The sequence below is a fragment of the Passer montanus genome, unplaced genomic scaffold (genome assembly GCF_014805655.1).
Source record: "Passer montanus isolate IOZ18808 unplaced genomic scaffold, ASM1480565v1 scaffold18, whole genome shotgun sequence".
In the NCBI taxonomy this organism is placed as follows: Eukaryota; Metazoa; Chordata; class Aves; order Passeriformes; family Passeridae; genus Passer; species Passer montanus.
Window position 1 is genome coordinate 12,617,084 of NW_024365381.1, and position 22,805 is coordinate 12,639,888.

The 22,805-nt window shown below is 47.5% G+C and overlaps 1 protein-coding gene across 1 annotated transcript in view; it reads left to right on the forward strand.

The window, feature by feature from the left end:
* Window positions 1-22,308, forward strand: part of LOC120500488 (transmembrane protein 263-like) — a 201,822-nt gene extending 179,514 nt beyond the window's left edge. The window contains exon 3 of the mRNA XM_039705474.1: window positions 17,467-22,308. Coding sequence (XP_039561408.1) covers window positions 17,467-17,753 — 287 coding nt within the window. The 3' untranslated portion in view covers window positions 17,754-22,308. The remainder of the gene's footprint in view (window positions 1-17,466) is intronic.
* The last annotated feature ends 497 nt before the right edge of the window (window positions 22,309-22,805 follow it).

Consider the following 22,805-nt stretch of genomic DNA (forward strand, 5'->3'; position numbering starts at 1 on the left):
GTGGTGTAAGGTAGAAATGAAGGCAGAAGGTTTTAAGGAGGTAGAGTGGAGTAAAATTTCAAAGCCTTTCAAACCTTCCTATTAATTTGCTTTTTAGGATATAGGGTAGTTGGGGGTTAAATGTCTGAGCTGTGGATCTGCAGCCTTTTGCTGGCTGGATTTGCAAAACTGAAGGATTTTTACTTTGATTAACAGGATAATTAATGCTCTTTTGTAAGCATAAACCTCACTGAGCTATGTAACTATTAATTTCTTACCTTGACCTCAGAGACTCAACACAATCCTTAATGCTGTACAGGCCAGACCTAGGGTGTCTATTTAAAGACCTCCAGTGCCTTTAGCCAGTGCCTCTTTTCTGCCCTGTATTAAAGCTCTCCTTTGGCAATGGTGCAATTTCATAGCTTCTAGGTGGTTTTTTTTCCAGGTTTCTGTCAATCAGCTTAAAAAATTCTCACTGAGATCATTAATGCAGTGAAGTCATGTGAGCCATGAGAGCCAGGGTCAGGAAGCTGTGAGCCTCTATGTCACCAGGGGACAGAGGAGAGGAGACTGGCAGCATTATAATGGGACAGCTTGGATGCCACTCCCCTGTGCTGACCAACACCCATCCCCATGTCTTTGTCCTCCCATTCCCTCTGCTCCTCCTGTCACAGTGGAAATCAATCCCACAAGTGAGTCTAACTTGCAATAAAGTCTTTGTACTTAAGTTGCTGACTCCAGAGAAAAGCTGGGTATTGTCATCAGTCATTTTGCCTATACAATATCTCTCAGTAGGCAAATTTTCTGCTGGCAGCATCCAGTCTTGAATCTTTCTGCAAAGTGCCCATTAGGTAGCTCCAACCTATACACTAAACTTGAGAGAATTCAGAGTTACACATCAGGAATCTGTGCTGTTCTGAATTCCTAACTGAGTGAGTTACTTCATAAGTAACAAACTGATGAACCGTGATCCTGAACAGGAAAGGTTGGGTGTGGGGCTGTTGGTCTGTTAGCTAAGGAGGCTCAGACATGATCTGGGAGATCTCCCAGAAATTAAACAGGTGGCACAGCACAGTTTGTTTAGTGTAAATCAATCAACATTAAATCAACACTGATTCTGTGTTTGCAGGTCTTACATTATAATTAAACATGAACCTGAGATGCCTGAAAGTTTGCAACCCCTGTTGTGATGCTAAAGTAGTGGACACCTTCCAAACCTGGGACACACGACATTTCATCCGGGTGGTTACTGCCTGGCTGACCACTCTTGAAAACTTGTGGTGTTTTCTGAGACCAGAAACAGCCTTTCTAGACAGATTTTAGTTTTTCCAGACCTAACAACTGCCTTTTCATTTCCCGCTGTTTACGGATGGAAACTTTGGTGTTCCAGAATTTATCATCTTGGTGAAAGCTCATTCCCAGAAAAGCTTCAATTTTCCATGGAGAGCCTGGACAGGTTGTGGGGCAGAGGAGGCAGGTGAAGGTAGATGTGAGTGGACTGCAGTGCTGTGTCTGTGCTGCAGTTCAGTGGTTTTCCTGGCATTCAAGACCAGCTGGACTGAATACCTAGAAATGCTCCTCCAAACATGCCAGCTCTGTCTTGGTGCACTGCCTCCTGGGAAGCTCTGGTATGTAGAATCCAACCATCCTCAGGGCTTGCCATAAGAATAAATTTGTAAGCAGACCAGTTTTGGCTCTTGCTGTAGCAGTCTCTGAAAAGAGCCATTCTTTCTGTCTCTCCTCCACCTCCCTTTCAGAGACATGACCAATGTTTTCCACAAATGGAGAAATTTACAGTTCTCCACATATAGTAGCTCCTGCCAGAAATTTTGTTTTAGTTGCCACAGCAACAACTTAATGGATTTTTAAAGCCCCTGCCACTAGCCGTGCCTCTGCCCTGTTTGTTCTTCCTGTGCATTCCCCCAGCACCGTGTGAAGCTGCAGAGGCAGTGACTGAGAGCTCTAATAACCCAGTAATGCATCCAATTATGGCTGTTGGTGCTTCTGTTGAGAATATATGAATAACTAAATCCATGCATAAGGATGAAAGAGTGTGTTTTTAAAGCTGCCTGAGCAGTCTCAAGGAGTGGTGGCCAGGTTTCTTTTGCCAGGCCCTGGTGGAGGATGGCAGCTGAGGACTCAGCTTCCCTCAGGACCATGCCAGCCCACAGGCTCCCTAGCTGATGGCTGTTGTCTTACAGGCATGGCCTCACACCAAAACAAATGTTTGTGCTTCTTCCAGTTGCACTTCAGATGTCTCTGTGGTGCAGCTGAGTGCTGGTGTGTCTACTGACAGAGCCTCTCCCTTGATGGCAGCCCAAACACAATAAATAGCACTCCATTTTCATTAGTAAGTGTCACTGTGTTCACATGGGTATGGAGGTTGTCGCTGGGAATGGATTGGGCAGGAAGGAAAAAGTACTAGCAAACTTCTGCAAGAAAAGTTGCATGCTTTGAGTGCTGCTCTGTAGGTGCAGGATGATCCTTACATCCTCCTCACACCACCAGAAAATCTGTTTCTTCCTGTAGCACTGTGTTTCCTTCACCATCTACTGATAGACGACACATCCATCTTTACCTGGCTGGCACACATGGTGACACACATCTGTGGCTTCTATCATCCAGCAGTTGTTCAGACAGGGAAAAGTGCCCTCTTCTGTTCCCCATCTTCCTTCCTTGTCTGCCTTTTCCGAGCTTATGCATGGAGTGGTAGAAGAATAAATGTCTTTTGGATGGTATCTGCCAGATTTTGAAAAGAAGGAGTCTAGAGTGTCATCTGTCCCAGAAGAGAGCTGAAGGGACAGGTATCTGAGCAGGAGAGGTTGGCTGCAGAAGAGCTTTCAATGCCTTTCTTTTCTCATTCCCTGCATATGTATGGTGGCAGGAGGAGACAGTCATACTCCAAGATTCAGGCAGTGAGCTCATCACACCCAAAGTCATTTGTAGGCACCAAGTCCTACTGTTATGTATATACAGCCATAAATCCTTATTCTTGTTCTAGCTATTCTTCCTCTTCCTATGTCATTGTCCCTTTGTCCCAGACCCCAGGGTTGCACAGCTGCACTGCCTGGGTTTATTTTTCTGGTACTCTCAGAGTATCTCTGTGTGGATTGGGTCAAACCGACTACCAAGGCCATAGTGGTAATTCCCCAAAGTCAGGCTTCTGCACTTTATGGGTAGAAGTTGGTGAATCTCTTGAGAAAATTATGTCCTATAAGACACCTAGTGGCCCCTGTAAGCACAAGGGTGATGGTGTCCCATTACTGTTCAGAAAGATCTGTGAAAGGGATTCAGCATCAGCATTTTCTGGATTGAAACTACTATTTTCTGAGGAACTGTTGGAGGGCTGCTTTACAGATGAACCAGTGAGGAGTAGGCTGGGAAAGGCTAACAATACATGTTATTGGGTGTAGATCTCCCTTGAAACCTGAGATTCATTTCTATGCAGGTTCATTCTATATAGCCTTTCTTTCTGAAGTGAGATCTTGCTTTCCTGCCCTTCAGGGGCTTGCAGAATTCACCAGCTCTTGTTAACTGTTGGAAATCTGAAATATAAGGGTAGGAATTACAGTTTGGAAGAGGTCCCTTGTAGTGGTTTGACCCTGCTGGATGCCAGGTGCCCACCAAAGCCACTCTTTCACTCCCCTTCTCAACAGGACAGGGGAGAAAAAATACAATGAAAACTCATGAGGTGAGATAAGGATGGGGAGAGATCATTCACTGATTACCATCACAAGCAAAACAGACTCAACATGATGAGATTACTTAATTTATTACAAAGCAAAATCAAAGTAGGATAATGAGAAGTAAAACAAATCTTTAAAATATTCTTCCCCCCACCCCTCCCTCCTTCCCATGCTTATCTTTATTCCCAGTTTTCTACCTCCTCCTCCCCCTCAGAGATATAGGGAGACAGAATGGGGATTATGGTCAGTGCATCACATGGTTCCTGCTGCTGTTCCCTCCTCCTTCCCCTGCTCCAGTGTGAGGCCTCACCCACAGTCCTCCACAAACTTCTTCAGCATGAGTCCTTCCCACAAACCACAGTTCTTCACAAACTGCTCCATGGGTCCCTTTCCATGAGTCGCAGTCCTTCAAGCACAGTGTCCAACCTGGATGTGCCACAGGGTCACAGGTCCAACCAGCAAACCTGCTCCAGCTTGGGCTCCTCACTCCATGGGTCCTCAAGTTCTGCCAGGAGCTTGTCTCAGCCTGGGCTTCCAGCAGGTCACAGCCTCCTTTGGGCATCCCCCTGCTCCAGCTTGGGGTCCTCTGGGGCTGCAGGAGGATCTCTGCACCCCACTGACCTCCATGGGCTGCAGGGACACAGCTGCCCCAGCATGGCTGCACCACGGGCTGCAGGGAATCTGAGCTGAGCTTCCTGGAGCACCTTCTGCCCCTCCTTCTGCACTGACCCTGGTGTCTGCGCAGCTCTTTCTCTCACTTCTCTGGCCACAAGTACTTCTGAGCAATCATTTTTTCCCTTCTTAAGTGTATTATGGAGGCATTACCACCATTGCTGATGGGCTTAGCCTTGTCCATTGGTGGATCCATCTTGTAATGGGCTGGCATTGGCTCTGTCAGACATGAGGGATACTTCTGGCAGCCTCTTACAGAAGCCACCCCTGTAGCACCCCTGCTACCAAAACTTGCCATGCAAATCTAATACATTTCTGAAAGCAGTTTCTGGTCAGTGAGCCCATTTCACTTCCAGATCTGCCCACGTGATCCAGATCCCAAGAAAGTTAAAAGTACTCTGGAAATTAAGATATTCTTTGATAGTTGTCTCCCAGACATCAGGGGGGATGAGAAGAGAGTTAAAGGGTGGCTCATCTCCTCCTTTCTCAGCTGATACCTTCAGGTAAAAGGAGTGATTCTTTTCCCCCCTCTTCTAACCTCACCTAGCTGTGTCACGGGAGAGTTCATTTCTGTTATGCATCATTAATCTGAGTTTCTAATAGCAGTAAAAGACTCTGAACTTGGTTGACAGAGAAGTTAACAACCAGTTTGCCTGAGCCCTAACACTTGATCATTTAGCCTTGGTTATTAACTGCAGGCAAGGACCAGTTTCTGGGAGATAATTGGGGTCATAAACAATAGCTGTGTAATGGAGAGCATGCCCTAGGAGAGGGACTAAACATATTCAGCTGCAAGAAACTTACTGCCTTTGGATGGCATCCAGGTGCTGCCATCAGCCAGCTCGGGAGCGGGCAGCCAAGTTGTTGCTGTAGGGGAAGAGAGGCCTTTAGTGCTTGGCAGAATGCAGCTATGCGTGCACAGGATGGCCCCAAGCTGGAAAGATGCTTGAATGCAGCCTCAGGAGGCTTGATAGAACTTCTTAAACATCAGTCTGGAAGTTAGGGGTTGGAGGCCATGTGTCTTTTAGTCCATTCCAGAAACAGAACTCAGCATTTAGGAGTAGTAAGTTTCACAGCCTGGGCTAGTTTTGGTGGTGGCAATTGGATTTTCCGAGTTGAAGGTCCCTCTTGGCCTGCTCTTGGGTGCCTTTTACCTCATGGGGAGAATGTGGAGACCCCTGCTGCAACCTGGGCAGCAGAACAGTGGCACCTCATCCATGCTAACACCATCCAGAATGTGGTGGAATGTTTGATATGGGCCCAGGGAGCTCCCCTGGGCTCTCTCTGCCTCCTCCAGATGTGCCAGAACTCCTGTGAGATGTGTCACCTGGTGGCGTGGCCACTCTGTGGGCCAGTGTCCTTCCAGTACACTGCCCCTCCCAGCCCTCTCCTCAGAGACCACGTGCAGAAGGGCTTCACTGCAGCACCTGGGGCCAGGGCCTCGCTCTGTGACTCCTGCTCGATAAATTGAGGAGCAGCAGAATTTTCCTCTGGTGCTGGGGTCTCTGCCGGTGTCTCCTGGTCAACAGCTTGAGGAGTGGCTGCATTTTCCTCTTGTGCCAGAGACTCTGGGTTGCCTGCTTGACATGCAGAGAGGGGCCAGGTTTGCCTCCTCTTGTGCCAGATGTGCAAGGGGTGTGCAGTGCCCCTCTTCCTCCGGAGCACCAGGCAGGGCTGGCTGGTTCTCTGGCACTGGCAGCCTTGCCCACCCTGCTGCCCCTCCCTGCTGCTTGCTGGGCAGAGGCTTCCAGCCCCTCTAGCACTTCCTTCTTCTTGCCAGTGGCATCATTCAGGTGCAGGTCAGGAGGTAATTTCCACTTGTATTGCTGACAGGAGAGCAGGGGATTTGCAGAGGCTGCCTGGCTCCCTCCAGCCAACACCTGCTGAGCCCTGCTTGTGCACAGCAGGCATGAAATGCTAAGTGTAGGGGCTCCTAGGCCATTTAGGCTCTGTGTTGTTGGAAAATTAAGATTCTTTTGCCTGGAATCCGTCAATACAGAGTTGGTTTTGGTAGGGAAAAGCTCCAGAACACCAATAAGAGCAAGGTGGGTATTTAAATAGAGGAGATTTTTGTCTGTAGTTTGTAAAATAAAATTCAGTTCCTGACTACTGAGCCCATTAAGAAACCCTGCTGGGAACACAATATATACAGGGGTTCTCCAAGCCATGACAAGCAGGTTTGTTTCAGGGGAAAGCTTGTTGGGACTGGAAGATAGCTTGATGGGATTTCTGATGTGGCATCAGCCTCTGATTAGATTCATGTCACTCCAGTCACTCCCTGTATGCATCTGATTGGAAACAAAGGGAAGAAAATAAAGGTGCAAACGAGTTTCTGTAATGATTGCAGTAGCCAAGCTAGAGTGTGCCATGGTGGGATCTGTAGTTCCAAAAGTTTTATTCTGTTGAGAAGGAGGGTAGCATGTGCATGCATGTGGACCACAAGCTGAGCTGGAAATCCTTATGTGAAATATGGGAAGAGCCTGACACATAGATCCTGCAGCTCTGCAGTGTGGTACTTGAAAGCATCCTTGGATGCTCCCTCATTTTTAAAGGAATCAATTGTTCTGCCCTGGTGCTCCCCTGTGTGTACAGAACTGCAGAAGAAAATTTAGGAGAATCAGTAGAGGAGGATAATGTTGCTCTTAATTTCCCAATAGTGGAAGCATGACAGCATTGCCAGGCTGGGCTACATCACAGAATCAAGACAATAAATGTCTTAACTTGAAGGCCTGAAAGGCTGCTGTAGGTGTGCTGCTGATTGTTTTTTCACAGAGCCCTGTTCTGACAGCCAAGTTGGCTTTGCTTGGCTTTGCTTCACAACAGGAAGATACCAGAGAAAGGGCAGTGATCCAGAGAGGTCTTGGATTCTCCAGCCTTTCAGCCTTCTGCAGCACATCACTGTCACAGTCAGACATATGGGAAGATTTTCAGCAATTGTTAAAGCAAATGAGAGCAGAAGTATTAGTAATGTTTTTGAAACTGATCATACATTAAATCCCTGCTGGGAGCTGGGTCCACCAGACTGAAGGGACATCTTTGAGTTAAGGAAGGTCTTGATGAAATGGGTAGGAGATTGTTTGATATTCCCCCTCCCAGTGCAACAGAAATGCACTGCAGAATAGAAACTCGTCAGGAGAACTAAAACTGGAATAGAGAGGGAAATGGGCTCTCTCACTTCACACACTGTGATTCTACTGCTTTATGGTCAACTGTCTTCTCCAGGCAGTGACAGGGGATATCCCAAGCTAGAGTCAAGACTGGCTTAGGGGAAAGCCAAGAAACAATAGGGGCTCTTCCCTTTCAGGTAAAGCACAGCCTGTTTATCAGGCCCTCTCAGGAGAGACTGAGTGTAGGGAGTGATTTGTGGCAGCAGCAGGAGTCTCTCTTATTCCAGATATTCCTCCAACTATATCAAGCACTAATCTTAAAGGGAGGCCTAGATATCCTAGCATTTCTGAGAGCCAGACTGGACCCTGGCTCCATGGCAGTCCTGCCACAATGTCAAAGGAGTCCAATTTACCTGCAGCACCAGGGAGAGCCCTTCAGTAACCACCCAAAAGCCAAGTGTGCATAGCATCCCTGCTGTGCTGTATTGAAATCTGCCTTGGAAAGAGAAACCACATGAATATGGAGGGAAGCAAAGGAAACTGTCACACCTGCAGGTTCGTGTTCCTGAGCAGCAGCTCTTTGTCTGTGCAGTGCAGAGGCAAGGTTTGATGTCTCTTTGGGCAGTGTTAGTGCTAGCTCTAATTTATGTATTCCAGGCTGAGATTTCCTGGTGATGGGCTCACTGAGGAAACTACAGGTAGGACCAGCTGGCTCTCTCTGAAGTGTCAGGGGATATTGAGAGGTTTGGGTGCAGAGCTAGGGGATGATTTTTGCACTAGAATAGATCTAATAGTCTGAGACACGGATGGGTCCTGTCCTTCTCTGTTCAGCCTGGCTGTGGGGGAGGGATGCTCTGTCTGTTTGCTCCCAGAGGCAGCATGCCTGCCCACTCATGACTGCAGTGCTCTCCCCTTGTCAGCTGAGATGTGAAACTGAGTTTTTTAGACTAGGCCATCAAATACCTTCCTCTAGCAGAATAATAAAGGCCTATCCTGCCTGTTCCTGGCATACTGGAGCATGAGCAGGCAAGCATATCTGTACCTCCCCAATAAATCCCCCGCTCAGCTGCTTCTGTAGGACGCAGCTTTTAGCTTAACTGCCTTGTTATCCTTTGGATTGACAGAAAGACCCCTGGATAGCCTCTGGGATGAATGGGTCATTTCTTTGAGTCAAAGGTCACTTAAAATTTGTGCCTTTGCTTTTTGAGCTGCCATTCATTTTTTCTTCAATTCCTGCATGTGCCTTGGAGAGGAATAGCGAACGTGTAATCAGGATAAATGCAGAATTTCTGAATATTTCACTGGTGCCAGCCATCCTGAAAAGCATCAGTATCCGTTGCTCAACTGCTCCAGGAGTGGAAAGAGGAAATGTCTGGACCTGGACCCTTCCCTACTACCAAGGCAGGATATGTTCCCAACTGTACTAGGAATATTTTTGAACAAATTCTTGGATATCTCAGCTGTAAAATGCTCAAGTTACAATGACAATCGCGTGTTTCCAGAGATTGAGATATTAAGCCTTTGATAATATAATGGCAGAGTACACAAAATATTCATGGCAGTTAGTGAACAAATAGAAGGGACTTTTGATCTTGGCAGCGTAGAGCACCTTCCTAGTCAGTTAGTCTCACTTCTGTGCTTCTCCCAAACTGCTGTTATGTGCTTTTTTTTCCCCCCTAACTTCATGTGCTTTTTTGATAAATTGTGAGTTAGCAATATTGTCATGGGAAGGACTTTTAGCCTCACTGGCCAAAGGAGGCTTAATGGAGTCTGCCTTTGTTTAAAATCCAGCACTGGAGCATGGAAGCGTGGAAGAAAAGTTATTTCTTACATAAGCTTGGATTATGTTATTTGCTCTCCATTTTTTGTAAGGGCCTCATAGCATCGTGAAAATTACCTTTATTTCTCTATGGATTTTGTCCTTTTTCACTTTACAAATATTGATTTTTTTTTCTCCTGTGTCTTTATCAGAGCTGAATTAGGAAGACTGTTTAACAAGATCCTCTGATTCATTTGTGGTCTTTTTGTGCCAGGTGCTATCACAAGCAGCTGAAAGCAGCTCAGTGCAACCACTGCTACCGAATTGACAGAGGAGGTGATGTGCCCTGACAAGAGCTGAGCTAGCATGGGTCAAAGAGCAAGCTTAAAAAGATGGTCTCTTCAGCCTGGGCACAAATGCTAGGAAGGGTTATTTGTAAGGAATAAATTTTTCTGTTGGAAAGCTCTCCTCCTCAAACCTTTAAAGCTTGAGGCCACTGAAAATCATTTGAGTCTGCTGGATTACTCCTGTTCCACCCACAGATCCCCAAGTGGGCTCAAGAGTCCATATGCATGGCAAGAGGTGATTCCTGTCCTTGTGATCCAAAATCTCAGTGTAGCAGTGATGAGACTCCAAAAGGAAAAGGAGCCATTGGTGAAGCTTTATATGTTCCTTCTTGCCAAGCTTTTAAGCAAGCCACTTAACTGCTCCAAGTGCTTGTAGGTGGAGCAAAAAGTAGAAATTGAAGACAGGCAGGAATATAAATTTCAAACAAGTCAAGTCTGCTGGCCGCTTTTGATGCTTTTAACACAAGTACAGGAAAGGCAGAGCCCAGCTGATAGCTGTCCCTTGCTGTTCATAGTTGCCATAATGCAGCAGTGCCTTTTCTAGCACAGGGCCCAGGGGGTGGCGAGGGTAGGGAGGAAGCAGTCACTGTGCACAGTTCTTTGTGGCAAGCTGGAATCTCTTGCCTTTTGAGATCATCTTTCCACTCTGTCAGCAGCTTGTGACATCCTATAGGCTCTTTAGTGACCTGTCTGGCCAGCAGCAAAAGCCTATTTCTGTATCTATTCCACATGAAGAGAGATATTGCAATGGAGATAGAAGGGGGAATGTCCAGATTTCTTTCTTCCTGAAGGGCCAACACCACTGGTAGTTTTGCTCTAGTTCTCTCCTGTGGGCTCATCTTTCTTACAACCTATAGACCATAGTAAGAGATTATATTTACATAAAATGAGACAGGAGTCTTAAACCAGCTGCCTATAGAAAGGGTAAATCCTCATCCTTAGGCCCTTGTGAGCTGCATCAGAAGGATGGCAAGCTTCTGAAAGCTTTGTCCTGGTGTGCATTTGTTTCTGAGATGAGAGGCTAAGTGTGTCAGTGGGAGCTGGGAGATTTTTTCTAAGTACCAGAAGGCCAACCAGTTAGTGTTCATTAGTTTTCTCTCTGCAAAGGGTGGACTTCTTCCTTTCCCGACTTGCTGGGCTTTGAAGAGCTGGGATTAACTCCTGCCTGCCATTCCACTCCACTGCAGGTCATGCAGGATCCCCAGCATGTTGTCTGGGCAGTCACACCGTCCATGGCTGAAACAAGCCAGGAACATGGAGAGGAAGCAGAGGAGACACAGCTGCCAGCAATAATACTGAGAACAGAGCTGGGTCTCCAGGCTCCTGCCTCATCCATGTCCTTTCTAGTAGATGATACTCCCTGTCTGGCAATTCACTTGTGTTTTTCTGGAGCACATGGACCATTACCTCTTGGCTGTGGGACATCCTATCTTCAGCTTCATTAGAGACCACCTTTATGCACTAGAGTAGCTGAAGTCTTGTAAGAATCAAAGGGTGCCAGGAAATCCTGGTTGAAGGAGACTCTGGCTGATCATGACAAAATGTTATCTATATAAAAGAGGTATTTCTGGATCAAAAAACCCAGTCACCTCCTGCAAAGGAATGGCAAAGCACAGGAACAACTGTTTTTCAAGAAACAGAAACCCAAATCAGAGGAGATCTTGGCCCTGGTATTTGAAAGCACTTAAGAAGTGAGAGGATAAGTTTCCCCCAGTTAGGATCTCTTCTTGCAAAGTGAAACAGTTAAAGAAAAGTGCAAATAGCTGCTGCTTGGGCCCTTTAGCGTGATTGTGTGTGTGCGTGTGGCTGGTAGTGTCCTTGCGCTGACTCAAGCCTGGTCAAATCCCTTGACCACTGGGTTATTACCTGCTCTGAGGCCAGTCTCCCTGAATTCTTTCTTCAGTGAAAGTTTGAAGAATATCATCGTGTTTTTACAAAGGGTTTCTGTTTTGGTGGCACGAAACTTCCCAGAAAAGAGAGTCAGGAAGCTCCCAACCAGCTAAGCCTCACACTTCCAGAGTCAGAGCTTTGGCTGCTTCTCCCCCAGGGCTCAGCTGAGGAAAACAAGCCACTCCATATCACTGTTCGTTTACCCTCCTGAACCCTGTCTCTCAGTGCTTCAAGGTAGATGCTTCAGCAGTTAATACTGCTCCTGGGGCATGTGCAAGGAACAATTAAAGCTCATTGTGCCAGTGAAGAGCCCTGGGGTGAGCTGGGCTGCAGAGACAGCTGCCCCATTTTGCTGTGTGCAGCAGCTTCCTGAGCAGTCCTGTTGCAGAGAGACGAGTACGTCTTGCTGATCGCAGCGTTAAAGTTTAAAACTCCAGGGCTAAACTCCATGTGGCATTTCGAGGCTTTTTGCTGGTGGCAGCCATTGTGGTTTGTAGCATTTGGTCCTGGGCAGAGCAGGGCTGGGTAGAGCCCAGCTGCTGAGCCTGCGAAGCCTTTTCCAACAGCTGCAGCATGGGACTGATGGCAGGAGAGAAGCACAAGTGTTTGAAGAACACTTTGTAGTGCTCCCTTTAACGTTTTGCCTGTGACACTGCAGGATCTACATCTTTGATCCAAAAATGACCAAAAGGACATGAACATCAGTTCCTTCCTCTCAGACATAAATGCTTGTTACAGATGTGACCTGCAAGATTCAGCTAATCTTTCTCCAGCAGCAGACAGGGCTTGGAAGAAGGCAGTGTTGGTCATTCTCTGGAGAAGGGTCCTGCTAGGTGATGGACAGTGAGATTTCATTTGTGCCCAGCAGTCACAGTGGTCTCTGCCTGGTTCAGCTGCTTGTACCAGCCCTGGAGTGCATCACCCAAAAGGAACTTCTCAGCTGCAGGATAAACTTGTGTAGCCCCACAGCAGCAGGCTGGATGCATAGGGATGGGACAAGTTCTCTTCTCATCTTTGTGATTTGTCTGGAAATTGTAAACCTCTCCAGAGATAAACTGGAAGTTGTCATTGGTGTGTTCACTGAGATGGGAACAGGAATCATATCAGTGCCAGTCATGACGATACAAGTACAATTTCCTTGTTTAAAGTACTGCACCAACTGTACCTAATTAACCTTCATGACAGCACAGCAATACAAGGAAATAGGGATCATTAACTTCAGTTTTGCTTTACGGAAAGGGAAGAGAAACATCAATGCCAGCCCCATGCATTTCAAATTGAGGTAGGCTTGAAAAAGTCACAAGGTTAAAAATAACAATAATCCACTTGGGTTTCTCAGAGCATTAAGAGTGCACTTGAATCAAACTTTCAGTTTTTTCTCCAAGAAACATCAGGACTGGAAACTTCTCTCCCATATATGCTTGTTTATGACTCAACAACCAAGGCTTTCAGAAAATCACACATTTTCAGTCACAGTGGGGCAGAGGCTGTAAAGGTCAGAATGACTTCCTCAGTGTTGCTTAAAAAGAGCTGGGAAAAGATGGAACTAAACTGTGTGAGTAGTTGACCCTCCACCCCCTGCTTGTTCCTCCAGACCAAACATTTTTCTAGGTGAGGGAACCTGCCTAAATCAACCAGTGGCCACTTAATAGCTGTCAGAGGAGTAATTCAGGTTTGAACTAGTGACCTCACCCCTTCCTCTCACATCTGCTGAGGGACAGACTGATGACATTGACTGTTTTCATTAGGCCTCTGAGCAGCCTGGCTGCTTTGTGTGGGGCCCGGCAGGAATGGAAAGATGCAAAACTAGTGCTGCTCTCTGACATTGCTTTGCTGGCTTGGGGCTGTTTCTATAAGTTAGTAGGAAAGAGCAACTTGCACAAGTCCTTCTTAAAGTAAAGAGTTCACCCTGCCTGTCGTGTCACCTGCTGGCAGGGACTGAGGGCAAGAGTAGTGCCTGTGCAATTTGTACTGGGCACCAGCACAGGCTCACATTTTGCCTCTCCAAATGACTGCAGTGCAAAGCCCTGGAAAGTGTCATGGCAGCACAGAAAGTTGTATCTGCTATTAACAATCTCAATTCTGCCCAATTCATAGATGCTGTTAGGATCAGGTGAGAAGAACTGCCCCGGTGGGCAGGACCCCTGCTCTGGAAGAGAAGCCAGCAGGGAGTGCAGGTGGCGGTGGCCAAGGAGGAGAGTGTGGGGAGACACCTCTGTTGTGTGGGTGCCAGCCCCAGCCCAGAATGCAGGCATTCATACAGGAGAGCCTTTTAATCAACTCTTTTCTGATACTTAGTCTTCTATTCTAAGCTGCCATGGGGTGAAGTGAAGCTGAAGGGACCCTTGAAAAGGCCAGGTCATTGATGGAGAGGAAAAAGGGCTCTGCAGATAGTGAAGAGCTTTCATGGGCAGCAGGGGCTGCAACCAGCTCCAGGGAACAGAACTGTTCCCCTGCTTAGGCAGTGTGTCTGTCTCTCTGATTATTTTGTGTATTTCATCTCTGCTGTCTGTCTTGCTCTTAATCTGGACTCCTCTGTGCCAACAAAATGCTTAGCTCGCTCCATTGTCTGAGAGACTAATTTGCACTGTAAATCTGATGCTTATCTTACATGACAGCTTACTGTGGGGTTTATTGCAATCCTGAAGACAAACTAACCAGGGATAGCTTGAAAGCTTTCAAAGCATCATCTGGAATATAGAACAAATATGACCCATTTCAGCTTGCCACCAGGTTAGGATGTGGTCCCTTGTGGTTGGGGTCACCAGGGATTTATCTTTTTCTGTTCAAATCTATTCAAACCTGAGCATCTTTCAGTTTTGGTTTGGTTTTTCATACACTTGGTTGACAGGCTTGGGGTTTTTTTGGTGTGGTACATCTTCTGCCTTGTGTTGAAGCTGTTAGAGTGCTTCTGCAACAGCCTCCCACTTCCCAGGGCCAGATCTTCCATCCCTGAGGAGTTTTAAGGACTGTGGGAATGGTTGCAGACCAGGTGCAGGCAGCATGCAAGCACTAGTGCTCCAGTGTACTGCAGCTTTGTTGTCTCTGCGAAGCTTAAGCAGAAAGAACCTTTGTCCTTCCCTTGTCTTCATTAGTGTTTCCTGACAATTTATCCAGTATGTTCTACTCTCTACTGGCAGAGTTACGTCTTCCCTCAGTCTCATCTGCTGTTGCCACCTTCTCTCTGGTCCATAGGCTGTCCACCTGCAGGCATTCACATACCATGTAAGAGATTCTTACACTAGTGTAGTTCAGATAGCTGGGCAGCTCCAGAGGCATAAATCTTCCTATAGATAGGTTCCAGGTAGCCTGAGATGCAGTTTTACTGGGGGAGAGCCAGAAAGATTATTGCTCCTTTGATATAGGTCTTGGTTCTGCAGCTGAGTATGCCAGTAGGTGTTTAATGCTCAAAGCTTCTGCATTGCAGTCCTCTGGGACACAAAGAATCTGTTTCCTCACACAGGGGAGCAGGAACACGAGACCTGCCATCCTTGTTTGGAGGACCACTCTGGCTTTTACCTAGTCCTGCTTTACAGTTGCATGGATTTCTGGACCCATCAGTTCTTCCTGCCCTTGGACTGCAGACAAAACACAGAAATGGCTGTACTGGATAAGCACTGTGGAGCAGTTGAGGACTAGCAGCTAAACTGGACGTGGAACCAATGGGTCTCAGTAGCATTGAGGGAGAGGAGAAAAAGAACACCCCTTGAGAAACTGTTGAGGAATAGGTAAGGAATAAGTTGTGTACTGGGTAGAACTGTACACTGGAAACTTTATACTGGCCCTTCTCCAACTCCATATTTCAGTCCATGTTATCAGATAAATATGCAATTTAAGGCTTATTCCAACTCATGAGAGCTAGTGAACATCAGAGTCCCTGCCCAAGGGAGACCTCCGTTCAGACTGGAAATAGCTTAGGGGAAAATGTATGAATCCAAGAAGACTCCAAACTGAAGAATTTTAGAGAAATCCAGGACAAAAATACCTACAGAAGGATCATCACGCCTCCTGATTCTGGGTTAGGGTTAGGGTTGAGAGAGTCAAAGAGCCTACAGCTCCAGGAACACTGGGGCTTGAAAATGCATGGCACCACTGCAGTAGGGTCCCAGCATTGCTACTCCCACATTTTTTTTGAATGGAGACCCTTGATGTTGTATTAGGATTCCTCTTAGGCTAATGGGGAATATTTCAGCCCCTTCTGCTGGGCTGTGATAAGCAGGATCTGGATGCTTTCACAAAAAATTGGAGTCTGGTTTCACTTTATGCAAATACAACTAAACTGATTGAACAGCCAGCAATATCCTTCTGTATTCCTCTCCACCTAACAAGATGCTGCAATGAATAAAGCCATGGGAGCTTCCATCCTTCAGGAAAAGATCTAACAAAACTGTTGGATAACCAAATATGTGCCAGCATCATTCTCAAGTAACTGCTATTTAGTTTTTTACAGACCTAACTCATGTTCTGCCTTTTTTTTAACCTTTTTTGTCTGCATTTTTTTTGCTGATGCTCACTTTGTGATTCATTGGGGGGCAGGGGGAAACACAGCCTATAAACATTTAGGTTTTCTGATCCTCTGACACAATTTGTTGTCCATCTAAAAATTATTCCCACTTAGCACCGTCTGCAGTTGCAGAAGCACAAATATTCACCACTTTGCTGTCTTTGTAACAGAGCTGGAAATGCAATATTCATTACCCAAGCTGAAGCTATTTTCTTACACTGTGAGGTTAGAGGCATTATTTCATGCTGGAGAATTAGGAAGATTAACAGGTAGGGTGGACTGGCCACTTTCTGAACTGAATCACTCTCCCAGAATGGAAACTTCAACGGATTTGATATCACCTGCCCACCACCTCCACTTTTGTGGGTGTTGACACTTGTGTTTGAACACAGCACAAGCTACAGTGGAATAATAAAAGCAGAAAATGGATTCCCATAGCTGGACCTGCAAACCTTCCATACCAGCTCCCCGTGGACTTTGGGGTGAACGCACTCCTTTTTTTTTCCTGCCGGGATTGCTTTATTGTGTTTTTCAATTATTAGTAACTCATCTCGTGGACAGAACTGGCAGTGAATCAGAAGTCAGAGTATCCAAAATACATTGCCCCATGAAAAAAGCTGCTTTTGCTTTGCTGCCTGCACACCACTTTGTTAGCTGATGCAGAGGGAGAGGGTTGTGTGCAGGCCAGCAGGAGAGTTGTCAGGTTTGAATCCCGTGAGAAGCAGTTCAGAGTCAACCCTTTCCCAAGAAGTGGTGAGCTGTGAACATTTTATCTGCAGTGTTGTGGGCAGGTGTGATGGCAGCTTGGGTGGGTACATCATGCTGGCCTTGATCCAGCTGGCACAGGTAAGCCAGCAGTGACACAGTGTAGTAACTTAAGCACTGCCTTAACACTATTAAATACATAGCTGAGATCTCTGGAGGGCTTGTACAACCCGAGGTGACGTTTCTGTCACTATATCTTTACTGCAGTTTGCTATCTCTGCTCACTCAATTACAGCTCTCGCAGATAAGTCTGCGCTGTGCCTCAGTTCTACATCTGACACAAGCCCAGACCTGCTTCCAAACAGATGCTTCTGAGGACCTGCAGGCCACACAAACATCAGCTGTTGCTGTCTGTAGTTCATGCCTCCCATGCTGGCATTAGTCTTTGTGATTTACTGGCATTAGCCAACATGCATGGGAGGGGAATTACATCTCTTGTAAAGTGGGATTTACTTTGCACTGCAGCACAAAGACTTGCAAGTTGGGGGCTGTAACTGACCTTCCTTCCTCCCTTCTCTGTCACACAGGCAGTTCTGTTCCCACTCCTACTCTCTCAAAGTCCTTTCCTGCTATGCCATAGGCCTGGGACTGCCTTGGTTTCTCCTCCAGGCACCAAGAGGTCTAGGGCTGCAAGGCAAGGCATTATGCACGTGAAAACATGTGTCGTGTGCCAGGACAACCATCCTCAGCTGGAAGGGGTGCCCAGGGAGGTCTCCAGCATGACCACTTCTGACATTCCCTTTCTCTCTCTCCACAGATGCCAGCAAGGACCACCCACAGCAGCAGGCAGGAGTCATCTGGAGAGTGACAGGCGGCCTATTCAGTATCACCCGAGGAGCTGTGGGGGCCACACTGGGAGGAGTTGCCTGGGTGGGCAGCAAGAGTCTGGAGCTCACCAAAACAGCTGTGACCAGTGTCCCCGCTGCTGGCGTTGGACTGGTGAAGGGCAGCGTCTCAGCGGTGACCGGCGGCGTCGGAGCTGTGGGCAGCGCGGTCGCCAGCAAAGTCCCTTTCACTGCAAAGAAGAAGGACAAGGCTGACTAATCCCTGTCACAGCTCCCTTCCAAAAGATCAACCTGCCCATACTGTCCCCCTACCCAGCACCTCTTTGAGTTGGAACCGGCCGCTTCAGGGAGGGTCGAGCACCCGAGCAGACTCTGGCTGCAGCCTGCTCAGCACCGCCTGCCTAGCTCAGAGCTCACAGAGCCACTGTCAATGCCTTTCACTCCCATCACCTACTGGGAACCATCCTTACTCTGAGGACTTTAAAGGCGCAGCTGTCTCTGTCTTGTAGTTTCCTTCCTCCCTTCCTGTTCTTGTAAGCATGGGGGGATGGGAGAAAGCATCAGGCTCCATCTGCCTAGAGGTGAAGGGAGCAACAGGGGATGGGGGAAACTATGCCTGGCTTGAAGTGTGGGTTGTGTAGTCAAATTCTACTTCAGCTGAGAAGACAGCCTCTGAAACAGCCCTTCCCTCTGGAAGGCGTGTCTGGGAGGTGTTCCTGGCAGAGAACTGCAGAAGTCCACCGACACAAAGGAGAGATACTGTGAAGAGAGGGAAGCCTCCCTCCTGCCCTGCACCTCTTACCTTTTCTTTGCAGGGCCCATCCCCACAAGCTGCTCCCAGTCAATTACTTCCTGGCTGAATTGAACCCTTCAGAGAGGGAACCCTCAAGCTCAGCAGAGCAGCTCTGGGGTGATGCCACACCAGAGCATGACACATCCCAGACCATCAACTTCTGCACAGATTTTCTTGGTGAGAAGGAAGAATATGAAAGCTGCTGTATGTTCCCATTTGGGGGAGGAGCTGACAGTGGCACTTGCCAGTCCTCTGTGATATTGCAGTACAGGCAGTGATGTTACACAGAGAGACCAGGCCTTTTGTTTGACCCTTGAAGTCCTTCCAGTATCCCACTCTGTAACAAGGGAATTTTGTCTCTTGGCCACACTCACACTTCACAAACATCACTAGTAACCAGGAGCAAGTGTGTTCCCAAATGCCATCCAAATTCTGCTGCAGGGATGGTGGGGAAGCTGAAAGTCTTGCTCTCCCCATGACTCAGCACCCTGGGAGTGGGGGCCTGGATGTGAGTGGGCTGCACCATGTTGGAGAACACTTCCCAAGGGGCTGAGCATGCTCCAACAGCAGTTAGCCTGCACAGGGCACCAGCAACTCCTCCACTGCACGCTGCTCCTGCGGCCCCAGCCCGGCTCCTGTAAAAGGACCACGTTGCACTAAATAGCCCACCCATAGTCGTAGTGCCGCAGAAACCCAGACACCTGCATCCATCTGGGAGTCACCGCCATCCTCAGCCTGGCCCGTGATGCTCAAGGGGCCGTGTGGCATTGTACCCACACATACAAACACAAACGTGCACAAACTCACTCCCTCCAAGGTCCCCTGTAATTCTTGGGATGAGGAAAACCACAGGCTCCACCATTAACTCTGCTGCTCCTGGCTTTGGCAGGTGATTTGCTTCTGTCTGTAGGTGTTGGATGCACAGGCAAGGGAAGCAGTGCTTGTGCTGTATTTTATAAACATGCATCTGTGTTAGCGTGCATGTGTACGTGTAAGTCCACAGGCATGTCTTCAGCCAGGGAAACGAACCTGTGCCACTGCCACAGAGGAGTTCACACAGTCATCTTTGGCACTTTCAGCATATAGTTTTATATAGGGTCCTGGTCAAAAGAAAAATCATGTTTTAGAGGATGTTTTGCCCTCTGTTGCCCAAGAGCATAGTTTATTGAAACCAAAGGAATGTGAAAAATCCCCTTTCTCCTGTCTGTGCTGTTTGTTTTCTCTCAGCCCTATCTTTTGGACATTGAAGCCAACTTTCTTGATCTTCATTTCCCCTTGGAGGTCATTGCACTTCCTGACTGCTCTCTTGTGCTTAGGACTTAGACATCAGGGAATATTTAAGTACAACACACACACACCCCCGCCACCATTTTTGCTGAATGTTCTTGAGCTTGTGATGCAGTTTTTGTTCTGACTTTTATTAAATCCACATTTTGGGATGTATGTTGCTGTATCCCCCTGATAATCATGCTGGTGTTAGTCACTCTCCATGCCCTTTGCTAGGTAGCCCCTGTGTTTGCAGGTAAGAAGCTGCTGATTTCCACAGTTTCCTACTCTTGATAGCATGAGAAAGGTTTAACTTACATTTTTGTTTCTAAAGAGGAAGCAGCATTTGGTAGGTGTATGCATTTCCTCACTTTGTGTCCTTTGTTCTGGTGAAGGCCAAGTTGACCCTGACATGCCGGTTTTGTCTCTGAAGGCAGCGGCTTCACAGAAAGATCAGGCCTTGATGTGTGCCTGTTCTTTGCTGGGATGCTCGTGGCAGTTGTCAAGGCCAGATGAAGTCTTGTCTGTTCTCCCTTTGTCTCAAACACCCTGTAAAGCTGGAGGACAGTTTGCACTGCATGGATCTCTGCTTGCTGCTCTCCCTGAGCATAACTCATCTGTTATTCCAGATCACAGACTGCCTCTGAAGTGAGCTCTAGTCCCAAAGCTGAAAGCTGCTTGTGTGTAACTAGCTGTGTTGTCACCAACCCTCTGAGAAAGACAGCTTCTGGCCAATTGGGATAGAAGCTGTCTTCTTCCTCAATGTCTCTCCTAGGTCTTGGAGAGGAGAAGATAGAATCTAAGAGCCTTCTGCAGCCAGCCCTGGGTGGGTGGTGGGAGGCTGATTGTGCTTTTGGCTAAATAGTGTCTCACACAGGCTCTTGCTGGGGCAGGCAGTACATCCTGCCCAAGCTGCTGTCTGCAGGCTGTGTGTGCACAGCAGGCGTGGCAAATGGGATAAAGGTGATGTAAAGAAGGCCACTGGGACCCTGAGGGTTTCCCATCTTTTTATTTCTTCTGTGCATCCTTGCAGGAAATAGAGTAAAGCTGTCCTTTGTCTGGAGCTGCCATTTCCTTGCAGGGTGGCCTGGAGAAGAAGAGATGAGCTGGAGAGGAGAACTCACAGTCTAAATCGCTGTTCTTACAGCCCAGGTAAAGGACAGCTCAGGGACCATGAGTAGCAGGAGATCAAATTAGCAGGCAGGGGTAGAAGATTAAATCTACTCCAAAAACAAGGCCTCACACTGTTAAACAGGCATTCAGGAATAAGTAACTCTCCAGGACTCAAAGGCTTTAAGAAAGTCTGTGCTAGGCCTGCTCAGTTCACCATGGTGACCCAGTCTCAGCCTGCTTTTCTGGGCATTTACAGTGCTAGAGCAGAAGGAAAACAGAGTCATCCTTCCCAGTCTAAAAGTAAAGATGCCTTCTGACAGCTTTGGTTGCAGGACAGTGGGATCTGGATTGGATGGGGAAGCTGTTGGCTCTTGTCAGATGCCCTATCTTTCCTCCTCCAGCCACCAGGCCACCAGTGCAGCCCTTCTCTCACTACCCTTCATGGTACAAAGGGCAAAAACTGTGTTGTGCATAAATCACATGGCCCCTGGATGAGGTAGCTTGGTACAGAATAGGAGGGGCTGGCATCAGGGTAGAGGGAAGGATTAAAGGGAGTTGATACACAGAAGATGAGGAGATAGTGTATGACAGGAGGAGTTGAAAAGTGAAGGAACAAGAAAACAGGGACCATGGAATGAATTTGTTTCTTAGGACAGGCTTTGAATCAGAAGATGAGTGCTATGGAGTTTGTCCTAGGGAAGAGCACAGAAAGGGGAGTGGGTCAAGGTGGGTTTTGGTGTGTGATGGTGGTACATGCCTGGCTTGTGCCCTGCTTCCATAGGAATGATGATTGCTAGCAATTTCCATTTAGATAGATCAGTGGATGGTTGAAGCATCAGATCAGCTCCCTTCTTATCACCCGCCCTTCCCAAATCTCCCCCAGGCTTTTGTCATGATCTCCCCGTGGTGGGGCTGGGTCTCCCCCATGGTGGAGGTGGGATGTGGCCCTGTTTGCAGCCCTGTGTCCCACCTTGCCTGGCTGTTCCCTGTGCCTGACAAACATGTCCTGGCTGAAAGGAGACTCATAGGTGCATCCTCTCCTCCCTTTTCCCTGACCTTAGTCTCATTATCTTTTACTTTTTTATCTCTCCCTTAGCCTTCAGTCTTGCCCATGGCTAGAACTCCCCAAAGCTTTTGCTTCATTAAACATCCACGCTCAGTGTCTGGGAGGGCAGAGGGTGATTGCTCCTGCAGCTCCCCTGGCTGGGAGAGAAGTGCATGTCTTCCACCCCTCTCTGTCCCCTTGTGTTTTGTGTATGGAAAATCTTAACCCACTTCTTTTTCTCTGGGTTCCTTTGTTGGCTCTTGTCCCTGTGGGTGGGTCATTTCCATGTCTCCATTTCAAAGTCATCCTTGTAAAAACAACAGCGTAAGTGGGAATATGGAGATGGTTAGAGAGAGCCTCAGAGCCAGGGCTCAACTCTGCTTCTGTAGGAGCTGAGGAGGCCTTTGGCAACACAAAACTGCGGCCACGCAGTCCTGTGCACAGTGCTGGGCTCCAGAGAACACTTTTGTTCTTTATCATTTCATTGTCTGTAATTGGTTTCCTACTGAATTTGTTTGCTTGGTTTGTTTTGCAGTGTGTTTCTGGGAATATTCTGCATCTCTGTATTTTAATTACAGTAAAATTTGAGGATAAAAACCGTGATTATGCTGGCTCTTGTTCCTAGTGGGGGGAAATGAGGAGAGGAAGCACAATTGAAGGAAGATGTTAGAGATTCCTTGGGAAATTAGATCTCTCCCCTAAGGGCTCTAGATGAGGCACCAAGCAAGGCAGAATCTCTGTCCCTGCTTAAACTAGGACATAGCTTTCAACCATGGTTCAAAAGCCATTTTGCTGCAGGCGCCTTTCCTGATTGGAATGGTAAGAACAGTTTGGATAAGACTTCTAAACTCAATTTTTTGTGTTGGTTTAAAGACCAGTGCATAAGAGGGCTTTCAGGCTGGGGACAGCTGGCCTAGCCCTGAAAGTGGGATCTCAGTAGCTGAAGATGAGAAATTTTGCCTCTACAGCCGCTGTTCCTTCAGGCAGGTTTGCATAGCCACTTTTCCCAGCTGAGGAAGCAAATTCTCCTCACAGCAGCCTGCTCCTTGTGCACGAGATGGCAGTTTGACACAGCTCCCCAGGGCTGCAGCGAG